Source organism: Babylonia areolata, chromosome 29, assembly GCF_041734735.1.
Source record: "Babylonia areolata isolate BAREFJ2019XMU chromosome 29, ASM4173473v1, whole genome shotgun sequence".
Taxonomy (NCBI): Eukaryota; Metazoa; Mollusca; class Gastropoda; order Neogastropoda; family Buccinidae; genus Babylonia; species Babylonia areolata.
This window is the reverse complement of record NC_134904.1, coordinates 16358701-16381979: the sequence shown is the minus strand read 5'-3', so window position 1 is coordinate 16381979 and position 23279 is coordinate 16358701. Positions and strand designations below refer to the sequence as shown.

Below are 23279 nucleotides of genomic sequence, written 5' to 3'. Positions count from 1 at the left end.
AACAGAAGTATTTACTAACTTGACAGTTCTTTTTTTTATGTGTACTATTATCACTTTCAGAGTTAATACACTAAAAGAACACACTCATTGTAAACACAGATGTCCATGATTATAATCTTTGGACACGAGAGGTCGTATTAGTACACAGAAGCATTTTTGCTGCTGTACTTTGCTTGAACGGATCATAATATATATATATATATATATATATATATATATATATGTATCGTATGTTGCTGGTTGAATGGATCATAATATTATATATTATGTATCGTATGTTGCGTGTGTTGTTCGTTTTGCAGCGTCGCACAGGCAGGTGGGTTGACATGTATGATGGGGTCGCTTAGCTGTAAGGGTACTGCAGCCATAATGAGATACTACACAAATTTTGACTGGACTGACTGATACGGCGCTGTCGCTTTGATTATGTCATGTAGTAGGTGTACAGAGACACTGTCGGTAAAACTAGGTCCTTTTAATGTGATGGGATCCTGTGGGTATAATGAGGTGACATAAGTCCTACAAACTTGTACAAAGAAACCGTGTAATGATAGTACAGTGACGCCCCTTTGATAATGTAGCGCGCAATGCGTGGTTGTAGCAGCCTGGTCCAGGATAATGATAACCTTAGAGACGGTGAATTTATTTAGGTCCTAGGCCTATAGGGGAGCCTAGTCCGTAGCTGTATTGAGCCTTGAGTCCGTAGCGATCTTGAGGTCCCTTGGGACTAGAGTCCGTAGTTATATTGAGGCCCCCTGGCGAGCCTAGAGTCCGAAGCTATATTGAGGTCCTTTGGGGACCTAGAGTCCGCAGCAATATTGAGGTCCTAGACGGAGCCTAGAGTCCTAGGGGAGTGAGTACCACGTGCAGTAGGTCTGTACCCCCCCCCCCCCCCCCCACCCTCAGAAGTGCTACAGGCCGTGAGGAATAACCCGGGGCACGCCCTGTGTGGTGGTGTTGTGTAGCGGCCTAGTGACGGTGTCTCTGGCCAAGAGGGCGGCCCACACCATGCGCAGGAACGCCGTGGCCATCAAACAGGAGATCCTGAGGTTCGTCCAGGCCAACGTGGAGGACTATGAGGTACTGACTGCCCTCCCTCCTTCCTGGCTGGCTAGGGCTCTGCAAGGGGGGTAGCAGGCTTTCAGGGTTGTAGTGTTGTCAGGCGGTACTTTGACTGACTTGGAAGGAACGTGCTTTGCTTTGCTTTTCAGGGAACTTTCAGGAAGGCTGAACACTCGCCGCCTCAGACCAGGACTCCACAGACACTGAGGGGACGTCTGTTGTTGTGTGTTTGTGTGTATGTTTTTGATTGTTGTTGTTGTTATTGTTTTGTGTGTGTTTTAACTCTTTAAAAAGAATCTCTTTCAGAGCCAGACAGGACTTACTTGGGTTGTTTTTTTTAAAGTGTAAACCATCACTGATCCCCTTTCAGTGTCTTCAGCTTCAGCTTTACGTGAACAGGTGAAACAGCCTCAATCTGCCCCCTGTTTGTTTTCTTTAGCCCGGGCTAATTCTTGGCTAACCTCGATGGACACTACCGTTCGTGAGGATCGACTCCCTGCCCCTCCCCTCTCCAGCCCCCTCCGCCCACTTGGAAGTTACGCCCCCCCCCCCCCCCCCCTTTTTTTTTTCTACGTGTTTAACCAAGCTATCTAAAAGGGAAAGGTATCGTTCTGAGCTAGTCTTTTCTCAACCACTGCCCTCTTTCCTCTCCATTCTTAGTTGATGGAAACGAACTTGTGGAAGCTATACTTCGACAAGCTGTATTCATTCCAACTGGGCCAATTCCCCCCCCTCCCCCCCAGAGGCTATTTCAAGCGCGACTAGAATGACCTCTCCCCAATATCTGTTACGAAGGGGGAGGTACAATCTGTCTACGTAGTAGGGGTAAGTTCTGACCAGTTTGAAGTTTACCCCCCTCCCCCTGGGGGGTGGGGATGGGGAGGGCAGGGGGGCATCCCAGGCTAGTCTACATTGACCCCAGGGTTACTCAGGGGTTAGCCAGATTTGATTCCCCGGGGCAAAAAAAACCAACTGGGGGTGCACGAAGAGGCTGCAACACCGGGTTGTACAGAAAGCCAGTAGCACTGTGGAACTGGGACCAGCCACGTCAGGGCTGTGTGGAGAGACTGGCTCTGTCTGCCTCCACTTTCTGGTCCTGGTGGATCCTGCTGATAATGGTGATGATGGTGATGATGATGATGGCGATGAGGCTGACGTGGGTGTGTGATGACGTGTGTGTTCCCCTAGCAAGCCCATGGCCAGAAGCCCCAGCGCCATCAAGACCATGCTGCTGGAGTGGTGCAAAGCCATGACACGCGAGTATGAGGTAGAGAGCTGGTTGGTCAGGTGGTGGACCTCAACCCTGCCCCCCCCCCCCCTCCACACCCTCACACCCCCTGCCTTCTCCCTTCACCCCCCTCTTCCTGCACCCTCCTCCCCCCCCCCCACCTCCACCTCTCCTCGCTGGCTGCATTGTGGTTTTGGTGTGCAGGTGTTTTGTTGGTGTTTTGGGTTTTTTTTGGTTTGCAGGTGTGTTTTTTTTTCTTCTTTGGTGTGCTTTGGATGTGTTGTTGCAGCATGCACTTCTGGTGTGTTGGATGTCTTCCTTCCCTCGTCCCATCCTCCCCCCACCCCCCCCCACCCCACCCCTCACTGTATGTATGCCCTCAGCCACGTGAAAAAGAAAAGATCTATTCATTTAGTTTTGACAAACGTACATTTTAATAGTACTTTACATTGTACAGACATGACGCAGGCACAGAGTCAGGCGACCATACACACACAAGCACACATGCGCGCGCGCGCACACACACACACACACACACACACACACACACACGCACACACACACACACAAGCGCGCATATATTCGTAGAAACACTCTCTTAGAGATAACATGACAGCACTAAGTATGCAGACGCGCGCCGGCAATATCCACCTACCAAAGCCACCCCCACCCCTATCACTGCACATCCACCCCCATATCCACCCCCACCCCTATCACTGCACATCCACCCCCCATATCCACCCCCACCCCTATCACTGCACATCCACCCCCATATCCACCCATACCCCTACCACTGCACATCCACCCCCATATCCACCCCCACCCCTATCACTGCACATCCACCCACATATCCACCACCACCCCTATCACTGCACATCCACCCCCATATCCACCCCCACCCCTATCACTGCACATCCACCCCCATATCCACCCCCACCCCTATCACTGCACATCCACCCACATATCCACCACCACCCCTATCACGGCACATCCACTCCCATATCCACCCATACCCCTATCACTGCACATCCACCCCCATATCCACCCATACCCCTATCACTGCACATCCACCCCATATCCACCCATACCCCTATCACTGCACATCCACCCCCTTATCCACCCATTCCCCTATCACTGCACATCCACCCCCATATCCACCCATACCCCTATCTCTGCACATCCACCCCATATCCACCCATACCCCTATCACTGCACATCCACCCCCTTATCCACCCATTCCCCTATCTCTGCACATCCACCCCATATCCACCCATACCCCTATCACTGCACATCCACCCCCTTATCCACCCCCACCCCTATCACTGCACATCCACCCCAAACCCTATCACTGCATATCCACCCCCATATCCACCCCCACCCCTATTACTGCACATCCACCCCATATCCACCCATACCCCTATCACTGCACATCCACCCCCATATCCACCCATACCCCTATCACTGCACATCCACCCCCATATCCACCCCCACCCCTATCACTGCACATCCACCCCCTTATCCACCCATTCCCCTATCACTGCACATCCACCCCATATCCACCCATACCCCTATCACTGCACATCCACCCCCACCCCTATCACTGCACATCCACCCCCATATCCACTCCCACCCCTGTCACTGCACATCCACCCCCATATCCACCCCCCACCCCTATCACTGCACATCCACCCCCATATCCACCCCCACCACTATCACTACACATCCACCCCCATATCCACCCCCACCACTATCACTACACATCCACCCCCATATCCACTCCCACCCCTATCACTGCACATCCACCCCCATATCCACCCCCACCACTATCACTACACATCCACCCCCATATCCACCCCCACCACTATCACTGCACATCCACCCCCATATCCACCTATACCCCTATCACTGCACATCCACCCCCATATCCACCCCCACCCCTATCACTGCACATCCACCAACCAAAACCACCCCCACCCCTATCACTGCACATCCACCCCCATATCCACCCATACCCCTATCACTGCACATCCACCCCCATATCCACCCCCACCCCTATCACTGCACATCCACCCCCATATCCACCCATACCCCTATCACTGCACATCCACCCCCATATCCACCCCCACCCCTATCACTGCACATCCACCCCCATATCCACCCATACCCCTATCACTGCACATCCACCCCCATATCCACCACCACCCCTATCACTGCACATCCACCCCCATATCCACCTCCACCACTATCACTGCACATCCACCCCCATATCCACCCCCACCACTATCACTGCACATCCACCAACCAAAACCACCCACCACTATCACTGCGCATCCACCCCCCTATCCACCCATACCCCAATCACTGCACATCCACCCCCTTGTCCACACCCCCACCCCAATCGCTGCACACCCACCCGAAGCCACCCCTTTCACCTCACTCCCTGTCTTCCACCCGTCTGTGACCCTAGTCGGGAGGAGGTTGCATGTACAAAGGTGGCGGGCGCGTTTCTGTGTAGCTGATGGGGGCGAGCCAGCCACAGTGTGTGTCTGTGTCTGTGTAGGGTATGTGTGGATAGGTGTGTGTTTATGATAACTGCTGGGTTGGTGTGTCATTGTGTGTGTGTGTGCAGCTGTGCTGATGATTCAGGCTTCACAACAACAAAAAATAAGGACCACTTCATAAAAGAATGTTTATTTCCATGAAATGTTAGGGGAAAAAAGGTTTTTTTAATAAAAAAAAAAAAGAAAGAAAGAAAAGAAAACACTAAGAGATAATCAAAATCATGTAAGCTGATTTTGATCTACAACTCGCGTCTCATTCAACACACAAACGGTTTTTTTAGGCGTGTGTGTACAATGAACAGCCTTTAAAATATGTTTTGTGAAATCGATGTTCTGGCCAAAAGTTTGGTTATCAAGTGGTTTATAAACGATGCTTGTAGTTTTTCATTGATATAAAAGGGTGCATGTGAAGGAAAGTAGCTTTGGTTGATAGTGAGTGGTGCTCATTTCTAAGGCTGCATTATACTCTGGCGAAAATTCAGTATCATTAATTTTCATCACACCCCAAAGAAGAAAAACAGGTCCAAAGTGGTTCTAAATTTGTGTGTGTGAACCCTGTAAGTGTGTATTACAACATTGTTGCAGCTGGTATAATGATTTTTTTTTGTTTGGGTTTTTTTGCACTGTCACACTGGTGTGTGTGTGTGTGTGTGTGTGTTTGCAAAAAAACTGGGTGTTCATAATAATACGTGTGCATTATCACGTTGTCGTGTAAAGTTTGTGTTTGCAGTTCTGCTGTTTGCATGTGCGTGCATTATTACACTCGTGTGTCAGTTCTGTGTGTGTGTGTGTGTGACACATGCACGAGAAAGTCGTGGTGCATGCATTCCTAGAACCAGGGTAAAGTATATGTCTTTTAGAAGGAGAGGGGGGGGAGGGGATGAGAAAACGGCAGCACCAGTAAGGAGACAGAGAAGATGGGAGGGGTGGGAACGGAGAGAGAGAGAGAGAGAACAGCCAGTGTTTGGAATAACTCGTTCTACTAAAGCCTGGTGGATGCTTTTCGAGGTGTGTGTGTGGGCGGGTATGCAGGCGGCGTGTTGTGTGGGGTGATGTGAAACTGAATGATTGCTCTCATTTCTTTCCCATATCGCAGTCTTGTGTCAGTGCCAGAGATTGTTATGACACAGATGTTATGTGGGTTTGGGTTTTTTGTTTGTTTGTTTGTTTTTGCTTTTTCCCTTGTCTCTACGGTGGCCAACACATTTCTTGCATCATGTGTGTTAACAACCCGAGTGGGAGTAATTACTTGGAATCCGTTCGTTATTTGTGTGTTTGAGTGTTTGTGTCTGTGTCTGTGCGTGCGCACGTGCGTACATTTGTTTGCATCGGTGTGTGTTTCTCTCTCTGTGTGTGTGTGTGTGTGTGTTTGTGCGTGCGTATGTGTGTTTGCATAGGTGTGTGTTTCTCTGTGTGTGTGGGTGTGTGTGTGTGTGTGCAGCTTGCACGTTAGCGGGTGGGCGGGGAAGTATACGTTACGATTGACATTTTCTCTGGAATTCTTTCTCTTTCGTAAGGACATCAGACTTTGCCCATTTATAGACACAGAAAGAAACCTTTTTTCAATCATTCCACTGCTGTTGTGACGTGGGAGAAGAAGACTCCATTGCTATGACTTCGCACAACAGTCAAGCATACAAGAATGGGACAGATGTTTTCTTTTTGTGAAATGAGGGAGTTTTTAGTTCACGAAACAAGATAGGTTTATTTTGTTTGTTTCTCTCTCTCTCTCTCTCTCTCTCTCTCTCTCTCTGTGTGTGTGTGTGTGTGTTGTTGTTTTTCTTTACATACTGTGCAAACCAGCTAATGCGTTAAATCTCTTTATGTGTATATGTATGCAAAAGATCAAAGAGACACATGAAAGATGCTGTAATTCTTCTCAGCGTTCGGTAGGCGAAGGAAACGCAAAAATATACACAGGATGCGCATCCCCGAAAACACACACACACACACACACACACAACCAAAACAACAACAACAACAAAAAAAAAACAGCAACCGAAGTATGGCTGCCTAAACGATGGAGTAAAAACCTGCATTTGTTATAGTCTACGTAAAAACAGAAAAACGATATGATTTCCTGCTTCGAATAGCGTTAAAAGACCTATCAATAACAGATTACCTTCTGAAAGACACGAAAACTGTATCTGTCCTCAGCTTTCAACTTCTGTCCAGTGTTTAGGATGTAGATCTGTATTCCATCGGAAATCAAAGATAACGTTTTTGCGTCAAGAACTCTCTTGTCCCTAACCGTACAAAAATATCCCGTCATTTACACACACACACACACACACACACACACAACGCTTCTACGATGAACACTCATAATATGCATGATTATGCATGATAAGAGACGTAGCATTAGCAATTCAGCTTCACCCAGACACACTGTATATGATGAAAAAGAGGGTGACCCAAAGCATATAGTTAGTTGAAATGTGGTACCAGTCCAGAAACAGTGCTATCAGTGGGCCCAGCATCAGATAGATAGTTGAAATGTGGAACCAGTCCAGAAACAATGTTATCAGTGGGCCCAGTATCAGATAGTTAGTTGAAATGTGGAACCAGTCCAGAAACAGTGCTATCAGTGGGCCCAGTATCAGATAGATAGTTGAAATGTGGAACCAGTCCAGAAACAGTGCCATCAGTGGGCCCAGTATCAGATAGTTGAAATGTGGAACCAGTCCAGAAACAGTGCCATCAGTGGGCCCAGTATCAGATAGTTGAAATGTGGAACCAGTCCAGAAACAGTGCCATCAGTGGGCCCAGTATCAGATAGTTGAAATGTGGAACCAGTCCAGAAACAGTGCTATCAGTGGGCCCAGTATCAGATAGTTGAAATGTGGAACCAGTCCAGAAACAGTGCTATCAGTGGGCCCAGTATCAGATAGTTGAAATGTGGAACCAGTCCAGAAACAGTGCCATCAGTGGGCCCAGTATCAGTAGCCATCTTCAATCTTCGTGGCCCGGTGTATGTTCAGTGCGTGTCGTCACGTGGTGCTGGTGTGTCTTCTCTGTGTACTGTTGTGGCGGCGTTTGTACAGAAAGGTTTGGGGGTTGATTTGTGAATGTTGAGTGTTGTGCATTATACAGGCTTCACCAAAAAAAAAAAAAAAAAAAAAAAAAATCATGGACCGTTTCAGAAAACCGTCTTTTTTTCAATGGAGAGACGATTGAAATAGATTAAAGATGATTTTAAGGTGTAATGGTCTACCACTGGCCCTCACAGAGTACACAGATGGCTGTGGTTTTGCATTTAAAGAGTGTAAGTGCAAGAAAGCACCATGGGCAAAGAGTGAGTCTCACAACATTGGCTGCACGCACAGCTTCTTGCCGAAAACCCAGTATCATTCCACCATGCCATGGAACAGAACATTTTCCTAGTTCCCGTGTGGTCATTAACTTCTTTTTTTTTTTTGTGAACCCTGTGTATGTGAAACGCTTACTGCTGTGACTTTGCTTGGAGTGGTTACTGTCGGTGTGTGTGTGTCCATGTGGACTGCTGGGTGTGGTGGGAGTTATGTAGTGTGTTGTGGTAACGGTGCTGTGGCGGTGTGGTGCGTGGAAAATGTTGAACTGTATTGCAGTGGTGGTCTGTGGCCGTGTGTTGCATGGAAAATGTTGAACTGTATTGCAGTGGTGGTCAGTGGCTCGCCCCGTGCACAGGCTGTGGGAACGGAAGCTCACAACGTGACAGCAGATCGTTAACACGTGTCCTGTGCATTGAACACACTTACCTGTCGTCTTCTTGTTGTTGTTTTGTGGATTGTGGTGGTGTAATACTCCTACGTTGTTTGGGTTTTTGAATTGTGAGGTGGCCGTGTTTGGCATAAACCTTAACAATTATTCACGATGTCTGTGAAATATTGCTCTGTTGATTGGTACAGATTTTAGTGTGGTTTCTAGATTTTGGTGTTGGTCTGATTTGACATTTTGTAGTGGTGGCATTTTACTTGGGGAATAAGCATTGTTTAGTCAAGATGAACACTAACTGTGATGTTTCGCATTCAGTTCACAAACTCTTTGTCAAGTTAAAATGGTAGAAACGTCAGTCTGATTATATGAAATGCAGGGCTTTTGACTGTGTTATGTTTAGATCTTGTTCTGTATCTGTGCATTGATGTAGATCCTGGACTGTTGAATGTTTAGATCTTTGTTGATTTTCATAGCGTTGATAATGCTGATAAACCTGAAATTATTTCTGGTTCCTTTTACTGTGTTCTCTTGTTGAATGTGTGCTGGTGGTGGATATGACGAATGTCTGGACATACACACACGTGACGGATGACAAGTTACCTAACCTTTGAACTGAACGTGACGTGGTTGAAATTGTCTTTTTAAACGTTGTTTTTAATTGACAGTTAAATGTAAGTGTGGTTTCTTTCTCTGTGACTTGTTGGTATAAATTCATCAATAATCGTAACTCACGAAGTGCAAATTATATATCGAATATGAGCATGATTAGAAGTGTCCTGACGTTAAGTGCTGTAAGCAACAAGATGTGATTAAAAGTGTCCTGACCTTAAGTACTGTAAGCAACAAGATGTGATTAGAAGTGTCCTGACCTTAAGTGCTGTAAGCAACGAAATGTGATTAGAAGTGTCCTGACCTTAAGTGCTGTAAGCAACGAAATGTGATTAGAAGTGTCCTGACCCTAAGTGCTGTAAGCAACGAAGATGTGATTAGAAGTGTCCTGACCTTAAGTGCTGTAAGCAACGAAATGTGATTAGAAGTGTCCTGACCTTAAGTGCTGTAAGCAACGAAGATGTGATTAGAAGTGTCCTGACCTTAAGTGCTGTAAGCAACGAAATGTGATTAGAAGTGTCCTGACCTTAAGTGCTGTAAGCAACGAAATGTGATTAGAAGTGTCCTGACCTTAAGTGCTGTAAGCAACAAGATGTGATTAGAAGTGTCCTGACCTTAAGTGCTGTAAGCAACGAAATGTGATTAGAAGTGTCCTGACCTTAAGTGCTGTAAGCAACAAGATGTGATTAGAAGTGTCCTGACCTTAAGTGCTGTTAGCAACAAGACGTGATTAGACGTGCCTTGACTTTGAAACGCTGTAAGCAACACGAGACGTGATCAGGGGTGTCCTAACCCGAAGCGCTGTCCCTTAATAACGCAGAACATCGAGGTGACCAACTTCTCCACCTCTTGGAACAACGGCATGGCGTTCTGTGCCCTCATCCACCACTTCTACCCGGATGCCTTTGACTACTCTCAGCTCGAGGCCAAGAACCGCCGCTACAACTTTGAGCTGGCCTTCAACACGGCAGAGTGAGTCCCCCCCCCCCCACACACACACACATCCCTCTCCCCTCCCTCGCCCCCCCGCCCCTACACTGCTTTCAGCTGTTGGATAGCTGCTGTTGTTGTTGGTGGTGGTGGTGGTGGTGGTGTTCTTGATGTTGCTGCTACTGCTGCTGCTACTACTATTGTTGTCATTGTGGTTTATTTATTATTTATTTATTTATTTGTTTCCCCCCCCGAAAACGGAGTATGGCTGCCTTCATGGCGGGTTAAAAACGGTCATACATGTAAAAGCTCACTCGTGAACATACGAGTGAATGTGGGAGTTGCAGCCCACGAACGAAGACGAAGAAGATTTATTTATTCATTTATTTATTTATTTATTTATTAGTCATTTATTTATGTTACAAGACATAAATCTTTATAAACTTCGGTTAAACATCACCCTACGCGGCTTTTCATCACATGCTGTCCTCGTCAACCAACGAGAAGGCTAAGAAGGAAGAGAAATAGAAGCACGGATTCAGGTAAAGGAATCATATAAATAGAATAAAAGAAAAGAAAAAAGAAGAAAAAAAAAAAAAGAACACGAAATTTACACGTCTCGTCCTTCAAGACGTAAACGTCGAAACGAAGACTTAGCGCTAAAAAGAGGTGCCGGGAGAGAAGAAAAAGAGAGGGGGGGGGGGGGGGGGGGAGAGGTGGTGAAAATCTCTTTATTGACAACAGCCTATTTGGATTTTATGCCAACCTCTTCAGTTTTTATGGCAGGGAGGATTAACAATGGAAACACAAGACAGACAGACAGACAGAAAAGAGGGTAGGAGCAGGGCGGTGGGTGGGCATGAGGTCTGGAAAAAGCGAAGAGACATACAGAGACACAGGCTAGAGATTCAGAGCTGTCTTGACAGGTGTAGCCAAGCTCACAGGCGGTACCCGGCCCAGCAGTGACAGGTCAGCCTATAAAAACCAGAACCACCGCACCACCAGCTGACTGCTGTCTGGAAGGCAGACAGGCGGGGGCTGTTCAAGGCGACGGGCCGCTGCTGGCAGTGTGAAAGATGAGCACGGATCGTGACAGTGATGGCATCCATTTGACTGCGGCGAACGTGCATGCCCTTCAGCTGAGGGGCTGTCATCTGACTTGGACGGGGCTCGGGGGTCAAGTTGTCAGTCTGTTTGGGGATAAAATGGAGCTGACAGGTCACGGCAGTTGTCAGTCTGTTTGGGGATAAAATGGAGCTGACAGGTCAAGTTGTCAGTCTGTTTGGGGATAAAATGGAGCTGACAGGTCAGGTTGTCAGTCTGTTTGGGGATAAAATGGAGCTGACAGGTCAGGTTGTCAGTCTGTTTGGGGATAAAAATGGAGCTGACAGGTCAAGTTGTCAGTCTGTTTGGGGATAAAAATGGAGCTGACAGATCAGGTTGTCAGTCTGTTTGGGGATAAAAATGGAGCTGACAGGTCAAGTTGTCAGTCTGTTTTGGGATAAAATGGAGCTGACAGGTCAAGTTGTCAGTCTGTTTGGGGATGAAATGGAGCTGACAGGTCAGGTTGTCAGTCTGTTTGGGGATAAAATGGAGCTGACAGGTCAGGTTGTCAGTCTGTTTGGGGCTGAAATGGAGCTGACAGATCAGGTTGTCAGTCTCGGGATAAAATGGAGCTGACAGGTCAAGTTGTCAGTCTGTTTGGGGATAAAATGGAGCTGACAGATCAGGTTGTCAGTCTGTTTAGGGATGAAATGGAGCTGACAGGTCAGGTTGTCAGTCTGTTTGGGGATGAAATGGCGCTGACAGGTCAGGTTGCCAGTCTGTTTGGGGATTAAATGGAGCTGACAGGTCAGGTTGTCAGTCTGTTTGGGGATAAAATGGAGCTGACAGATCAGGTTGTCAGTCTGTTTGGGGATAAAAATGGAGCTGACAGGTCACGGCAGTTGTCAGTCTGTTTGGGGATAAAATGGAGCTGACAGGTCAAGTTGTCAGTCTGTTTGGGGATAAAATGGAGCTGACAGGACAGGTTGTCAGTCTGTTTGGGGATAAAATGGAGCTGACAGGTCAGGTTGTCAGTCTGTTTGGGGATAAAATGGAGCTGACAGGTCAAGTTGTCAGTCTGTTTGGGGATAAAATGGAGCTGACAGATCAGGTTGTCAGTCTGTTTGGGGATAAAATGGAGCTGACAGATCAGGTTGTCAGTCTGTTTGGGGATAAAATGGAGCTGACAGATCAGGTTGTCAGTCTGTTTGGGGATAAAATGGAGCTGACAGGTCACGGCAGTTGTCAGTGTCTGATCTTTATTTGGACTGCTTCTTCTTCTTCTTCTTGGGGTGATATTCACAGCTTCGCCAAAAATCAGTGACACCAGCAAAACCTCACAACGTTTTCAATTTGTACTTTGAATTCAGCAGTTAAAGGACTAAGGTTGTTGAAAACTGATGGAATAAAAAAAAAAACAACACAACAACATTAAGATAGAAAAACCCCGTCTTGGTGCCAGAAAGCATTAAAGAGAGAAAAAAAAAAGGTCAAATAGTTTTAGAATAAGTAATGAAAAAGTTGCTGCTTTGTAGATTGACCATGGTGAAAACTGGTAATACTGCAGAAAAAAAAACAAAAAAAAAAAAACAACTTAGACCAATCTCGTCTTGGTGCTAAGCGCTGTTGAAAATAATAAATGTAAAAGCAAAAGAAGAAGTGTGTCAATTGCTCAGTTGACTTAGGTTTTCTACAACTTGATTCAAGCAATGCACATGTTGCTAATGCTTACCTTGCCGCGCCCCAACAGGGAGTCCAAGAATGACATTTTCCTGATTGTGTGTGCGCGTGTGCTTACGTTCGTGCGTGCGTGTGCGCACGTGTGTGTGTGTGTGTGTGTGTGTGTGTGTGTGCTAGTGTTAGTTATAGCGTGGCGTGTGTTTTGAAACTTTGGTATAATTATGATTGGTGTGTGTGTGTGTGTGTGTGTGTGTGTGCTCGTGTTAGTTATAACGTGGCGTGTGTTTTGAAACTTTGGTATAATTATGATTTGTGTGTGTGTGTGTGTGTGTGTGTTATTATGATGTGTGTGCGTGTGTGTGTGCGCGCGCGCACGTGTGTGTGTGTGTGTGTGTGTGCATGTGTGTGTGTACGTTTGTGTCTGTGTCTGTGCTAGTGTTATAACGTGGCGTGTACATTGAAACTTTTGTATGATCGTGATTTGTGCCAAGTTGAAATTGTTGTATGTGTGTGTGCGTGTACGTGCGTGCGTGTGTGTGTGTGCGTGCATGTGTGTGTGTGTGTGTGTGCGTGCATGTATGTGTGTGTGTGTGTGTGTGTTGCACGTGCAGGAAGCTGGCGGACATCTCCCCGCTGCTGGACGTGGAGGACATGGTGAAGATGAAGACCCCGGACTGGAAGTGCGTCTTCACCTACGTGCAGTCCATCTACCGGCACCTGCGGGACCACGAAAACAACAAGGCCAAGGCGCCTGTGGAGGCGTAGGTCACCAACCCCTTCCCCCCTCCCTCCCTCCCTCCCACCCACTCTCCCGTTCCCTCACCCGCCCCCTCTCCTCTCCTCTCCTCTTCCTCTCTCTCTTTCTCTTCCCCACATCACCCAGTGCCAGACAGGACAGCTGGTCGTCTTGTTTCGGGGTGAGGGGGTGGTTGTTCTTTTAGCCTGTGACACGGGGACTCTCGCCCACTGAGATGTGTTTACACAAGTGTTGCAGGTCAATGGACTAATAGGTGGTGTGTTTTTTTTTTTTATTATTATTATGTGTGTTGTGTGGGTGTGTGTGTTTGAGTTTGTGCGTGTGTGTGTGTGTGTGTGTGTGTTTGTTTTGTGCGTGTTCCCGTGTTCACGTTTTGGGGGTCCCTTGTTGAGTTGGGTTGTTTTGGTTTTTTTTGTAGTTTTTTTGTGTTCTTTTACGGGGATGTTTCTCTTGCAGGGGAGTGAATTGTACAACTCGTTCCTCTACCCCCCCCCCCCCCCCCTCACCCCCAACTCCCTCTCTCTCTCTTTCTCTTTCTGCCTGTGCCACCCCCCCCCACACACCTTCCCCCACTCCACAACCTACAACGATCTGTCAATCTTTTTTTTTTCTAACTCTCAGTCCATCCTCTGTCTCTCTCTCTCTTCTTTCTCCACCTTTCTTCCTTCTTTCTTCCTTCTTGTCACTTTTAGTCAGTTCTCCTCAAGTCCTGACCAGCGCGCTGCTGTTGTTGTTGTTGGGGGTTGTTGTATGCGAAAGTCTGTCCGCTCGCCTTTGTGAGGACACTTCCCTTGGTACTGAAGACTCCTTTGTCGGCGATTCCTGTCTGCCTTGATGTCGATGTTTGGTATATATATATATATATATATATATATATATATATATATATATATATATATATATATATATATATCCCAGAAACCAGGAATGAAAACAATGGGAAATCGTGAAGAGGCGTGCGAACGTGGAATTTTTGAGGAACAGGGAAGAATGGGGAAGGGGAGGCGGGATGTGGGTGGGGGTGGGCGTTGTCGGAGGATATGCAGAAAGAGAGACCCTGCAAGTCCCCAGACACACAGACAGACAGACAGACAGAGTTTCAGAGGCCCAGCTGTCGTTGCCTCCCTTTGGCGGCCAGCCCAGTGGGCAGTCTGAGGCTCTGCTGTGTCCCTGGTGAAGAAGGCACTGTGTCATAGATAAGAGGACCAGTGTGTCACAGCAAGAAGACAGTGTGTCATAGCAAGAAGACAGTGTGTCACAGCAAGAAGACACTGTGTCACAGCAAGGAGATACTGTGTCACAGCAAGAAGATACTGTGTCATAGTAAGAAGACACTGTGTCACGGCAAGGGAAGCAGAATGGAAGCGGGGTGTGTTACTATGGGAAGGGGGAGCAGGGTCACCAGATTGAACAGTGGAGCCCACACGAGGCTGTATTTTCTTCCTGTTGTAGACTGACCTGGCCTGGCCACAGGGTGTGTAGAAGATGTTCTCACATCTATAGCTGTAGTAGTTGTAGGAGTGGCACTTCGAAAGTTCAGCGCCACCACCCACAAACAGCTAAGGCCTGTTCTAGACATGCCGCCCTAAGGCCTGTTCTAAACACGCCGTCCTAAGGCCTGTTCTAGACATGCCGCCCTAAGGCCTGTTCTAGACACGCCGCCCTAAGGCCTGTTCTAGACACGCTGCCCTTAAGGCCTGTTCTAGACACGCCGCCCTAAGGCCTGTTCTAGACACGCTGCCCTTAAGGCCTGTTCTAGACATGCCGCCCTAAGGCCTGTTCTAGAAATGTCGACGACCAATCAGTTGGACAGAAACGGATGGGCGCTGTGCCAAAAGCCTTGTCTGGAACGGGCCGTAGAGACCGCCTTGGTGGTACTTTTAGTTCTAGGCAGCTATCGTCTGAGGCCTTTTGAAGTATTAAGTCACTGTCCTGGCTCTGAACCGGGGTAGTCACAAGTTACGGGTCTAACCACTTTTACCGGAGCCTTAAACACACACACACACAAAAATCAAACTGGATGATATTTTTGCTCTTCTAAATCAAGTCAAACTTGCACGTCAGGTATAATTTTGCCGTCAGAGGCCTTCTAAGAAATGAATATTAGTGAAATGCTTTCCCAGAGGCCTGTTATGAATCACTGGTGTCACTTGTTGAACGTGTGCTGCTTTCACAACTCAAGATTAGATGGTTTTCTCGTTGTGTGGGAGGAGAAGTGACGTGTTATCCTCAAGTGCCTAGATTTGTGCCTACCATAACCACTGTTGTATATAGACTTGTCTGCAGCACTGAGCTGGACCGCTTTCTGTGTGTACTCCATGATATAACTGTGGGATTTTGTCAGTTTTTGTTTGTTTGTTGTTTTTAAAGAAAGGGAGGTAGGGATTTTGTTTGTTGTTTGTTTGTTTGTTTTTTTTAACAAGAGGAAGGAGGGAAAGAGCTGCTTGGATTTCTGTGTGTATGTGCCAGTCATGACAACATTCTGTTTTCGCTAAGCAGCTTGGATGTGGGTTGGGACAGGAGGATAAGGAAAGTTATTGGTCAGGTGGGCGAGTACTTCCAGACAAGCTTGTTTTGTTTTCAGTTTGTAATTTGCATTGACCCTGTATGTAGAGAGAGAGAGAAAAAACCAACATTGGTGCTGAAACTGAACTGTATAAATGACTGGTCTGTATAGAGAGATATGCACCGAGTATAATATGTGTGCACATGTTTTGTTTGCACGTAGTACAATATATTACGAGGCACACACCTTGAACCATAAGCACCTCACAGAAACATGGACAATGTGTCACGATACGTCACAACACGTACACACCACACACACACACACAGCGCCCAGCCATAACGTTGCACACTTCACAATGACACGGGTTTCCATGTGTCACAACAGGCACACACAGCGCCCAGCCATAACGTTGCACACTTCACAATGACACGGGTTTCCATGTGTCACAACAGGCACACACAGCGCCCAGCCATAACGTTGCACACTTCACAATGACACGGGTTTCCATGTGTCACAACAGGCACACACAGCGCCCAGCCATAACGTTGCACACTTCACAGTGACACGGGTTTCCATGTGTCACAACAGGCACACACAGCGCCCAGCCATAACGTTGCACACTTCACAATGACACGGGTTTCCATGTGTCACAACAGGCACACACAGCGCCCAGCCATAACGTTGCACACTTCACAATGACACGGGTTTCCATGTGTCACAACAGGCACACACAGCGCCCAGCCATAACGTTGCACACTTCACAATGACACGGGTTTCCATGTGTCACAACAGGCACACACACACAAGGAGACAGTTTCAATGTTGCACCTGTAATTGGCACAGCGACAGTACATGTTGTATTTCCTGTGGCACACAGACACACACCCAGCACTGTAACCCAGCACACCAGCTGTTGAGGACAACGTGCAGTCATTGTGTTTCTACAACAACAAAGAAAGCGCATGGCCATGTCTAAACCTGCACAATGTTGATGATGTTTTGAGAACACCTTTCTTAATTTGCATATGCAAAAAATTCCCTTCATTTGAAGCCATACTATTTTGCTGTGGATATCACCCGTTGTTGTTGTTTTATTTCTGTTGAAATCGCTGTTATGGACTTGAGAATCCCCATGTGCAACTTACGTTACGATAACTGATCGTGATGGAAGCCAGCAGGCTTACAGTTTAGTAAGTGGGTTTTACTTCGTCCCTGATTTTAACATTGCGCACCGCTTAACTTGGTGGTTTTTTTGGGTTTGTTTTTTTACTACGTTTGTAGTCACTTGTGTAGTTCTGTGATAGATAACCCTTGTCTGTGATAGAATGTAGTGCCCCACCACGCCGTGCCGCGTGCAGAACTGCAGTGAGTGACTCATCACTGGTGACCGTAGTGTAGAGCAGGTTCCTGGATGACTGTGCTCTATGACTTTGTTTGCTGTGCCCTTGCGTCACGTTCCAGGACAACACTGGTGTTGGACTTCGTGTGTAGGTTTTGCAAATTGTCTTGGTGATTCCTCTGTAACGCTAAAGAAAAAACGAAGACTGTGTGAATAAATCATGTATTGTGGTGGTGGAAGGAGGTGTGTGTGCAGCTGGCGTCAACAGAACAGTTGGTGTGAAGTGTCGCCTCTCCACAGGTGATATAAAGATGGTTGGATTTCTTGACCAGAGGACGGAATTTAAATCTAGGCAGGCCACAAAAGATGCAGTGTTTTGGGGTTTTTTTGTTTTTGTTTGTTTTTTGTGAAACATGCCCCTTTGTAAAACAATAGTTGATACATAAATAACCAGCTGGAATATCCGGGTAGTTATGATGCTGAAAAAGTGAACTTCTGAAAGGAGAATTTTAGTCACGAAGAACCACCTTGCCATGTTGTATGTTCTCACACACACACACATACATTTTTGGAACGCACTCACTTCCGCATTTAGCTTCCTGACCAGACAGCGAAAAGATTCCATATCCAAATCGATCATTGCTTTTACACACACTACTTATGTCACTGTGGTCATGTCTGTTGTGACAAGTTACAGAGATGGAACCCCATGTAGCGTGGTAATGTCTGTTGTGACAGGTTACAGAGATAGAACCACATGTAACGTGGTCATGTCTGTTGTGACAGGTTACAGAGATGGTGTCACATTTCGCGTGGTAATGTCTGTTGTGACAGGTTACAGAGATGTTGTCACATGTAGCGTGGTCATGTCTGTTGTGACAAGTTACAGAGATGGAACCCCATGTAGCGTGGTAATGTCTGTTGTGACAAGTTACAGAGATGGAACCCCATGTAACGTGGTCATGTCTGTTGTGACAAGTTACATAGATAGAACCCCATGTAGCGTGGTAATGTCTGTTGTGACAAGTTACAGAGATGGAACCACATGTAACGTGGTCATGTCTGTTGTGACAAGTTACAGAGATGTTGTCACATGTAGCGTGGTCATGTCTGTTGTGACAAGTTACAGAGATGGAACCCCATGTAACGTGGTCATGTCTGTTGTGACAAGTTACATAGATAGAACCACATATAGCGTGGTCATGTCTGTTGTGACAAGTTACAGAGATAGAACCCCATGTAGCGTGGTAATGTCTGTTGTGACAAGTTACAGAGATGGAACCCCATGTAGCGTGGTCATGTCTGTTGTGACATGTTACAGAGATGGAACCCCTTGTAGCGTGGTCATGTCTGTTGTGACAAGTTACAGAGATGGAACCCCATGTAGCGTGGTCATGTCTGTTGTGACAAGTTACAGAGATGGAACCCCATGTAGCGTGGTCATGTCTGTTGTGACAAGTTACAGAAATGGAACCCCATGTAGCGTGGTCATGTCTGTTGTGACAAGTTACAGAAATGGAACCCCATGTAGCGTGGTCATGTCTGTTGTGACAAGTTACAGAAATGGAACCCCATGTAGCGTGGTAATGTCTGTTGTGACAAGTTACAGAAATGGAACCCCATGTAGCGTGGTCATGTCTGTTGCATGAAGTCACACAGACAGGATGAGGAGTAGTGTGCTGTGGATTGACGTACCGTTTCAGGACCGTGTTGATCCAGTAAGTACTACTACCGATCACAGAATTTGGCTGTGTTTGGACAGTGTGTGTGATAATACTAGGCCCATAGAACAGTGCGTTTTTAACATTGCTCATTTTATACAACACTGTACATATATTTTATGCGAAAAACAACAAAAACCAAAACAGAATGGCCTTGCAGGCGGGATGTAGAGTTATATCCCTGCGGTATTTGATGCATAGTGTGTGTGTGTGTGTGTGTTTTGTTCGGGTTTTTGTTGGGGTTTTTTTAATGGTGATTTCTACTCTTATGTCTGATGTGTGAAAGTGTCCCTCCGTATGTGTTCACAGCTGGCTGATGTTGTGCTCTGAGAGAGAGAGAGAGAGAGAGCTGCTGGGATAGACGTACACTGGCAGGTAGGAAGGGAGGTAACCGGCTGATACTTTGTCGTGGTGCAGAAGATTGTCTTGGTGAGGAAGACGGTTGACGTGACTGGCGGGAAAACCCTGTTTGGCAGCAGGGACATTTCTCGCCGTCCTCTCACCGGCGGTGTGTGGACTTTTGCCGATAGGCGTGCACGCTACAGTTGTTTCTGTGTGTGGCATTAATTAGTATTTTAATTCAGTTATCCAACCGAATAACGACTGCAGGTAGTTTACAGAAATGAACCGGCATATTAAAAAACCCAAAACAAAACCGTAAGTATAAAACAATACATATATATATATATATTTTTATTTTTTTTTTTTTTTTTTTTTTTAATGACGAAATCAACTTTGAATACACTTCCCGACAGGGTGACTGCAGTGAGCTACGCATGTTTCTTCCTGTTATTTGGCGCTTCATTTTTTTCTTTTTGAGTATCCAAAAATATATTCTAATATGATTTCCATTTTAACACACACACAAAAAAAAATTAACAAAAAAAACAAACAAAAAACACCACAAAAAACAATAACCATAGAACAGTTCGTTATACTTTTTTTCAGTTTAAAAACAATTTGCTGCAATATCACATTATAATATTACTGTACCAACATATTACTGTACCAACATATTACTGTACCATCAAAACAATAAACAAAAAAACCACCAGTCAAAAAAAAAAAAAAAAAAAATAAATCCAGACAATGGAATAGTGTAACTATTTGTGTGTGCAAGCTGTTGCGATGAATAAAAAAAAAAGTAACGCATTTGATTACTCTGGACATTGTTCCAATGACCTCAGATAGTGTAGTGTACATATTTGGAATGCCCAGTCTACAGAAAGTATCGCCCATCTATATCGATGATATACATTACAGTTCACCCGTACTGAACAGTAAAGCAGTGTACATAAATTGACAACACAGCAGCAAAGTAAGCCATTAGACCTGTGTATGTAGTTCAAAGATTCGACGTAAGGGCATTATTGTTAGAGGAGTTCTGTATGTAGATACAAAACAACCGTACGACGTGTATACGGATAAAGACGTGTAGTTTTGGATCCCTATATGAGCTATGTACTGCCTTCTTCGAGTTTTGAGTGAGGGTGAGTTTTTTGGTTTTGTTTTTTTTTGTTTTCAGTGTTTTGTCATTTGTTCGTGTTGCTGGATTCTCATGTGGGGGGTTTAATCATTGACGGAAAGACATTGGCGGGGCAGGAGTTGGATGGGGTGGGTTGGGTGAGGTTGAACGGTCGAGAAATTCTATGTGAAAAAAATTGCTTCTTCCTTGTTGTACACGTGTTTTTTTTTATACTGTGTATAAAGTGGTGTTGTTTCACACTTTTGGCAAACTGTTTTTTGAGTTGCGACGCCGGAGCAGATTCTGTGTAGTTTGCCGCTGGCTTTGATTGTGTGGTTGAATTTTTTTTTCTTTGTTATACTGCTGCAAAATATTGGGTATACTCATGTTTTGACTAATACATTTGTATTTGACGCTATTCGTGTCTTGGTGTGTTGTGTGTGTGTGCGAGTGTGTGTGTGTGTTCTTTAATTTAACGTCTTTCCACTTTGAGTGATATTAGACAATATGTGTGTGTGTGTGTGTCCATGCACATGTAGAAATCTACTTCTGGACAAGGATTTATTTCTCTATTTGTAAATGAAAAAATCGTAACCAACAAATAGAAAATACAAGCCCTTTTGAAGTGAAGAACTTTTTCACACCTGTGTCGAGAAAATAATGAACATTTGAGCCCAACGTTTCTACCGAATCCAGTGCATTTTGATCAAACATAAAACGTGTTAGAAATGACAGGATATTATATTATATATTGTGTAAATCATTCCACAATTATGCAACTACCAAAGTCTTTTGTTTGTTTTATTCAACAGCTGAATTACTTCACTATCGATTACAGCCGTACACAAAAACTTACACAAACATGCGGTGGATATCCGCCTACAAAAAATGTGTGTGTGTGCCTCTCAGCTAGGTCGACGCCGGGAGACATTATATAATGAGAACAGCCTAGACAGGTAGTCCCCCAACCCAAATGACCGACCACCACAGAACCATCCGTCACCCACATCATAGTTTATCATCTAAAACACACAAAACAAAAAGTCTCAAAATCTGGGGCACAGAAAGAAAAGGAACTGCAAGGAGTGTTTTTAATTTGCACACACACGTACGGAAGATTCTTAGCGTTAAACAATCCTGGCCCTAAAGAACTACCTAAAGTGTATGGAATTTGCAGGAAGACATGGGGTTGAATTAATTCTACACGTCAAAGCAAACCTAGCCCTTCAAAGATCGCTCGTGCAAGGCAACCTGAAGTCCATCACATGTGCTGAAATTTAAAAAAATAAAAATAGAAAAGAAGAGGAAAAATCCAAATAATTAAAAAAGAGACGAAAGCAAAGAAAAGCTTACACATCCTGATTACGTGCAGTGGGCAGCAGTAGCTGTTGGCTGCCCCCCACCCCCACCCCCACAGCGCTCCCACCCCCAGCCCCCTGCAGGCATCAGAGGAGGGAAGCGAAGACTTTGGTGCCAGACATGACTTGGGCCCAGTGCCGGTCAAACTGCTCGCTCATGTCCACAGTGAACCACTCCTTCCACCCGCCACTCCCCCCTGTCAACAGTCAGAGGGTTTTTTCTTTGTCAGGAACAAAGACAACCAACACACACATACACGCGCGCGCGCGCGCACACACACACACACACACACAACACACACACACACACACACACACACACGTAGCCTGTCTTGGTTCAACTTGACTTTCCTATTAATTTGCGTTCCTCCCAACTTCACCACACAGACACACACACACACGCGCGCGCGCGCCACTGCAATGGGAATTCGTTTGCAGCTAACTGGCAGTCTTTAATGAAGAACTAAGACGTTCAAACTATGAGGCAAAGCTGCACTGGCTCATAGTGCTGCAGCATAATGAGTCTACTTTGCGTTTGGGAGCCATCCCCAACACCGACTGTCCTAAAAGCCCTTTCGGGGTAAAAGCTTGAGCAAAGACACTCCCCGCTTTCATCAAATTCCAGCCTACATAGTCGGGACAGCAGTTGCCAGCTCTGCTGTTCATAGCCAGACACCGCTGTCTTTCATACGCGAGAACACATTATACTGACACGAACACGAGAGTCGCATTATACTAACACAACCAGTGCAGGTTCTTGCAGGACAGAGTACGTCTACAGAACAACGAAGAGGGACTACTCCTACAGAATACGGGTAATTTCCTCTGTCCGTAACTGTCTCCCTTTGCACACGGTCTTTCAGAGATTTATCATCATCTGAAATGTGTAATATTGTTGAAAGAAATATGCTAAATTCCTTTCTGTCTTTAGAAGTTAACACTTCTGGTTTATTAAATGCTAAAAGAACTGGTAGGGCTGTTAAGAGCATGGCATTTAGGTTATTACTAAATGCACCAAATACAAAATACTGTGAAAATATTGAACGTATTTGCAAGGGTCGGTTCATGATAGAGCACGTTTTAACCCGTTTCTGTTTAGAAATGAAACCTGTTTTGCCCCCAGAAATTGCTGAACGCGTGTTACCAATTTCAAATGTGTTTGTTTGTTTTTTTAGGGAAAAGTTATGTATTTCAAAATGTTCTTTATTAAAAGTTAGCTAGTTATGTGTTGAATAGTCCGGTTGGTTGTTTATTGTAGGTCACCACATCATCCTCTTTTCAAATAATAATCAATAGAAGTATTGCACACAATATTTTGAT

At 45.7% G+C, this 23279-nt stretch overlaps 2 protein-coding genes across 7 annotated transcripts in view; one reads left to right on the top strand and one right to left on the bottom strand.

Moving 5' to 3' along the window:
* The window catches only part of LOC143274998 (uncharacterized), a 316928-nt gene extending 295909 nt beyond the window's left edge, over positions 1-21019 (top strand). For all 5 annotated transcript variants that reach the window (XM_076579047.1, XM_076579048.1, XM_076579046.1 and 2 more), the window contains 4 exons: positions 2251-2329; positions 9977-10128; positions 13422-13571; positions 17401-21019. In XM_076579047.1, coding sequence (XP_076435162.1) covers positions 2251-2329; positions 9977-10128; positions 13422-13571; positions 17401-17407 — 388 coding nt within the window. In that variant the 3' untranslated portion in view covers positions 17408-21019. The remainder of the gene's footprint in view (positions 1-2250; positions 2330-9976; positions 10129-13421; positions 13572-17400) is intronic.
* The window catches only part of LOC143274999 (sulfotransferase 1A1-like), a 31551-nt gene continuing 22437 nt past the window's right edge, over positions 14166-23279 (bottom strand). For both annotated transcript variants that reach the window (XM_076579051.1, XM_076579052.1), the window contains exon 6: positions 14166-22156. In XM_076579051.1, the coding sequence (XP_076435166.1) occupies positions 22047-22156 (110 nt within the window). In that variant the 3' untranslated portion in view covers positions 14166-22046. The remainder of the gene's footprint in view (positions 22157-23279) is intronic.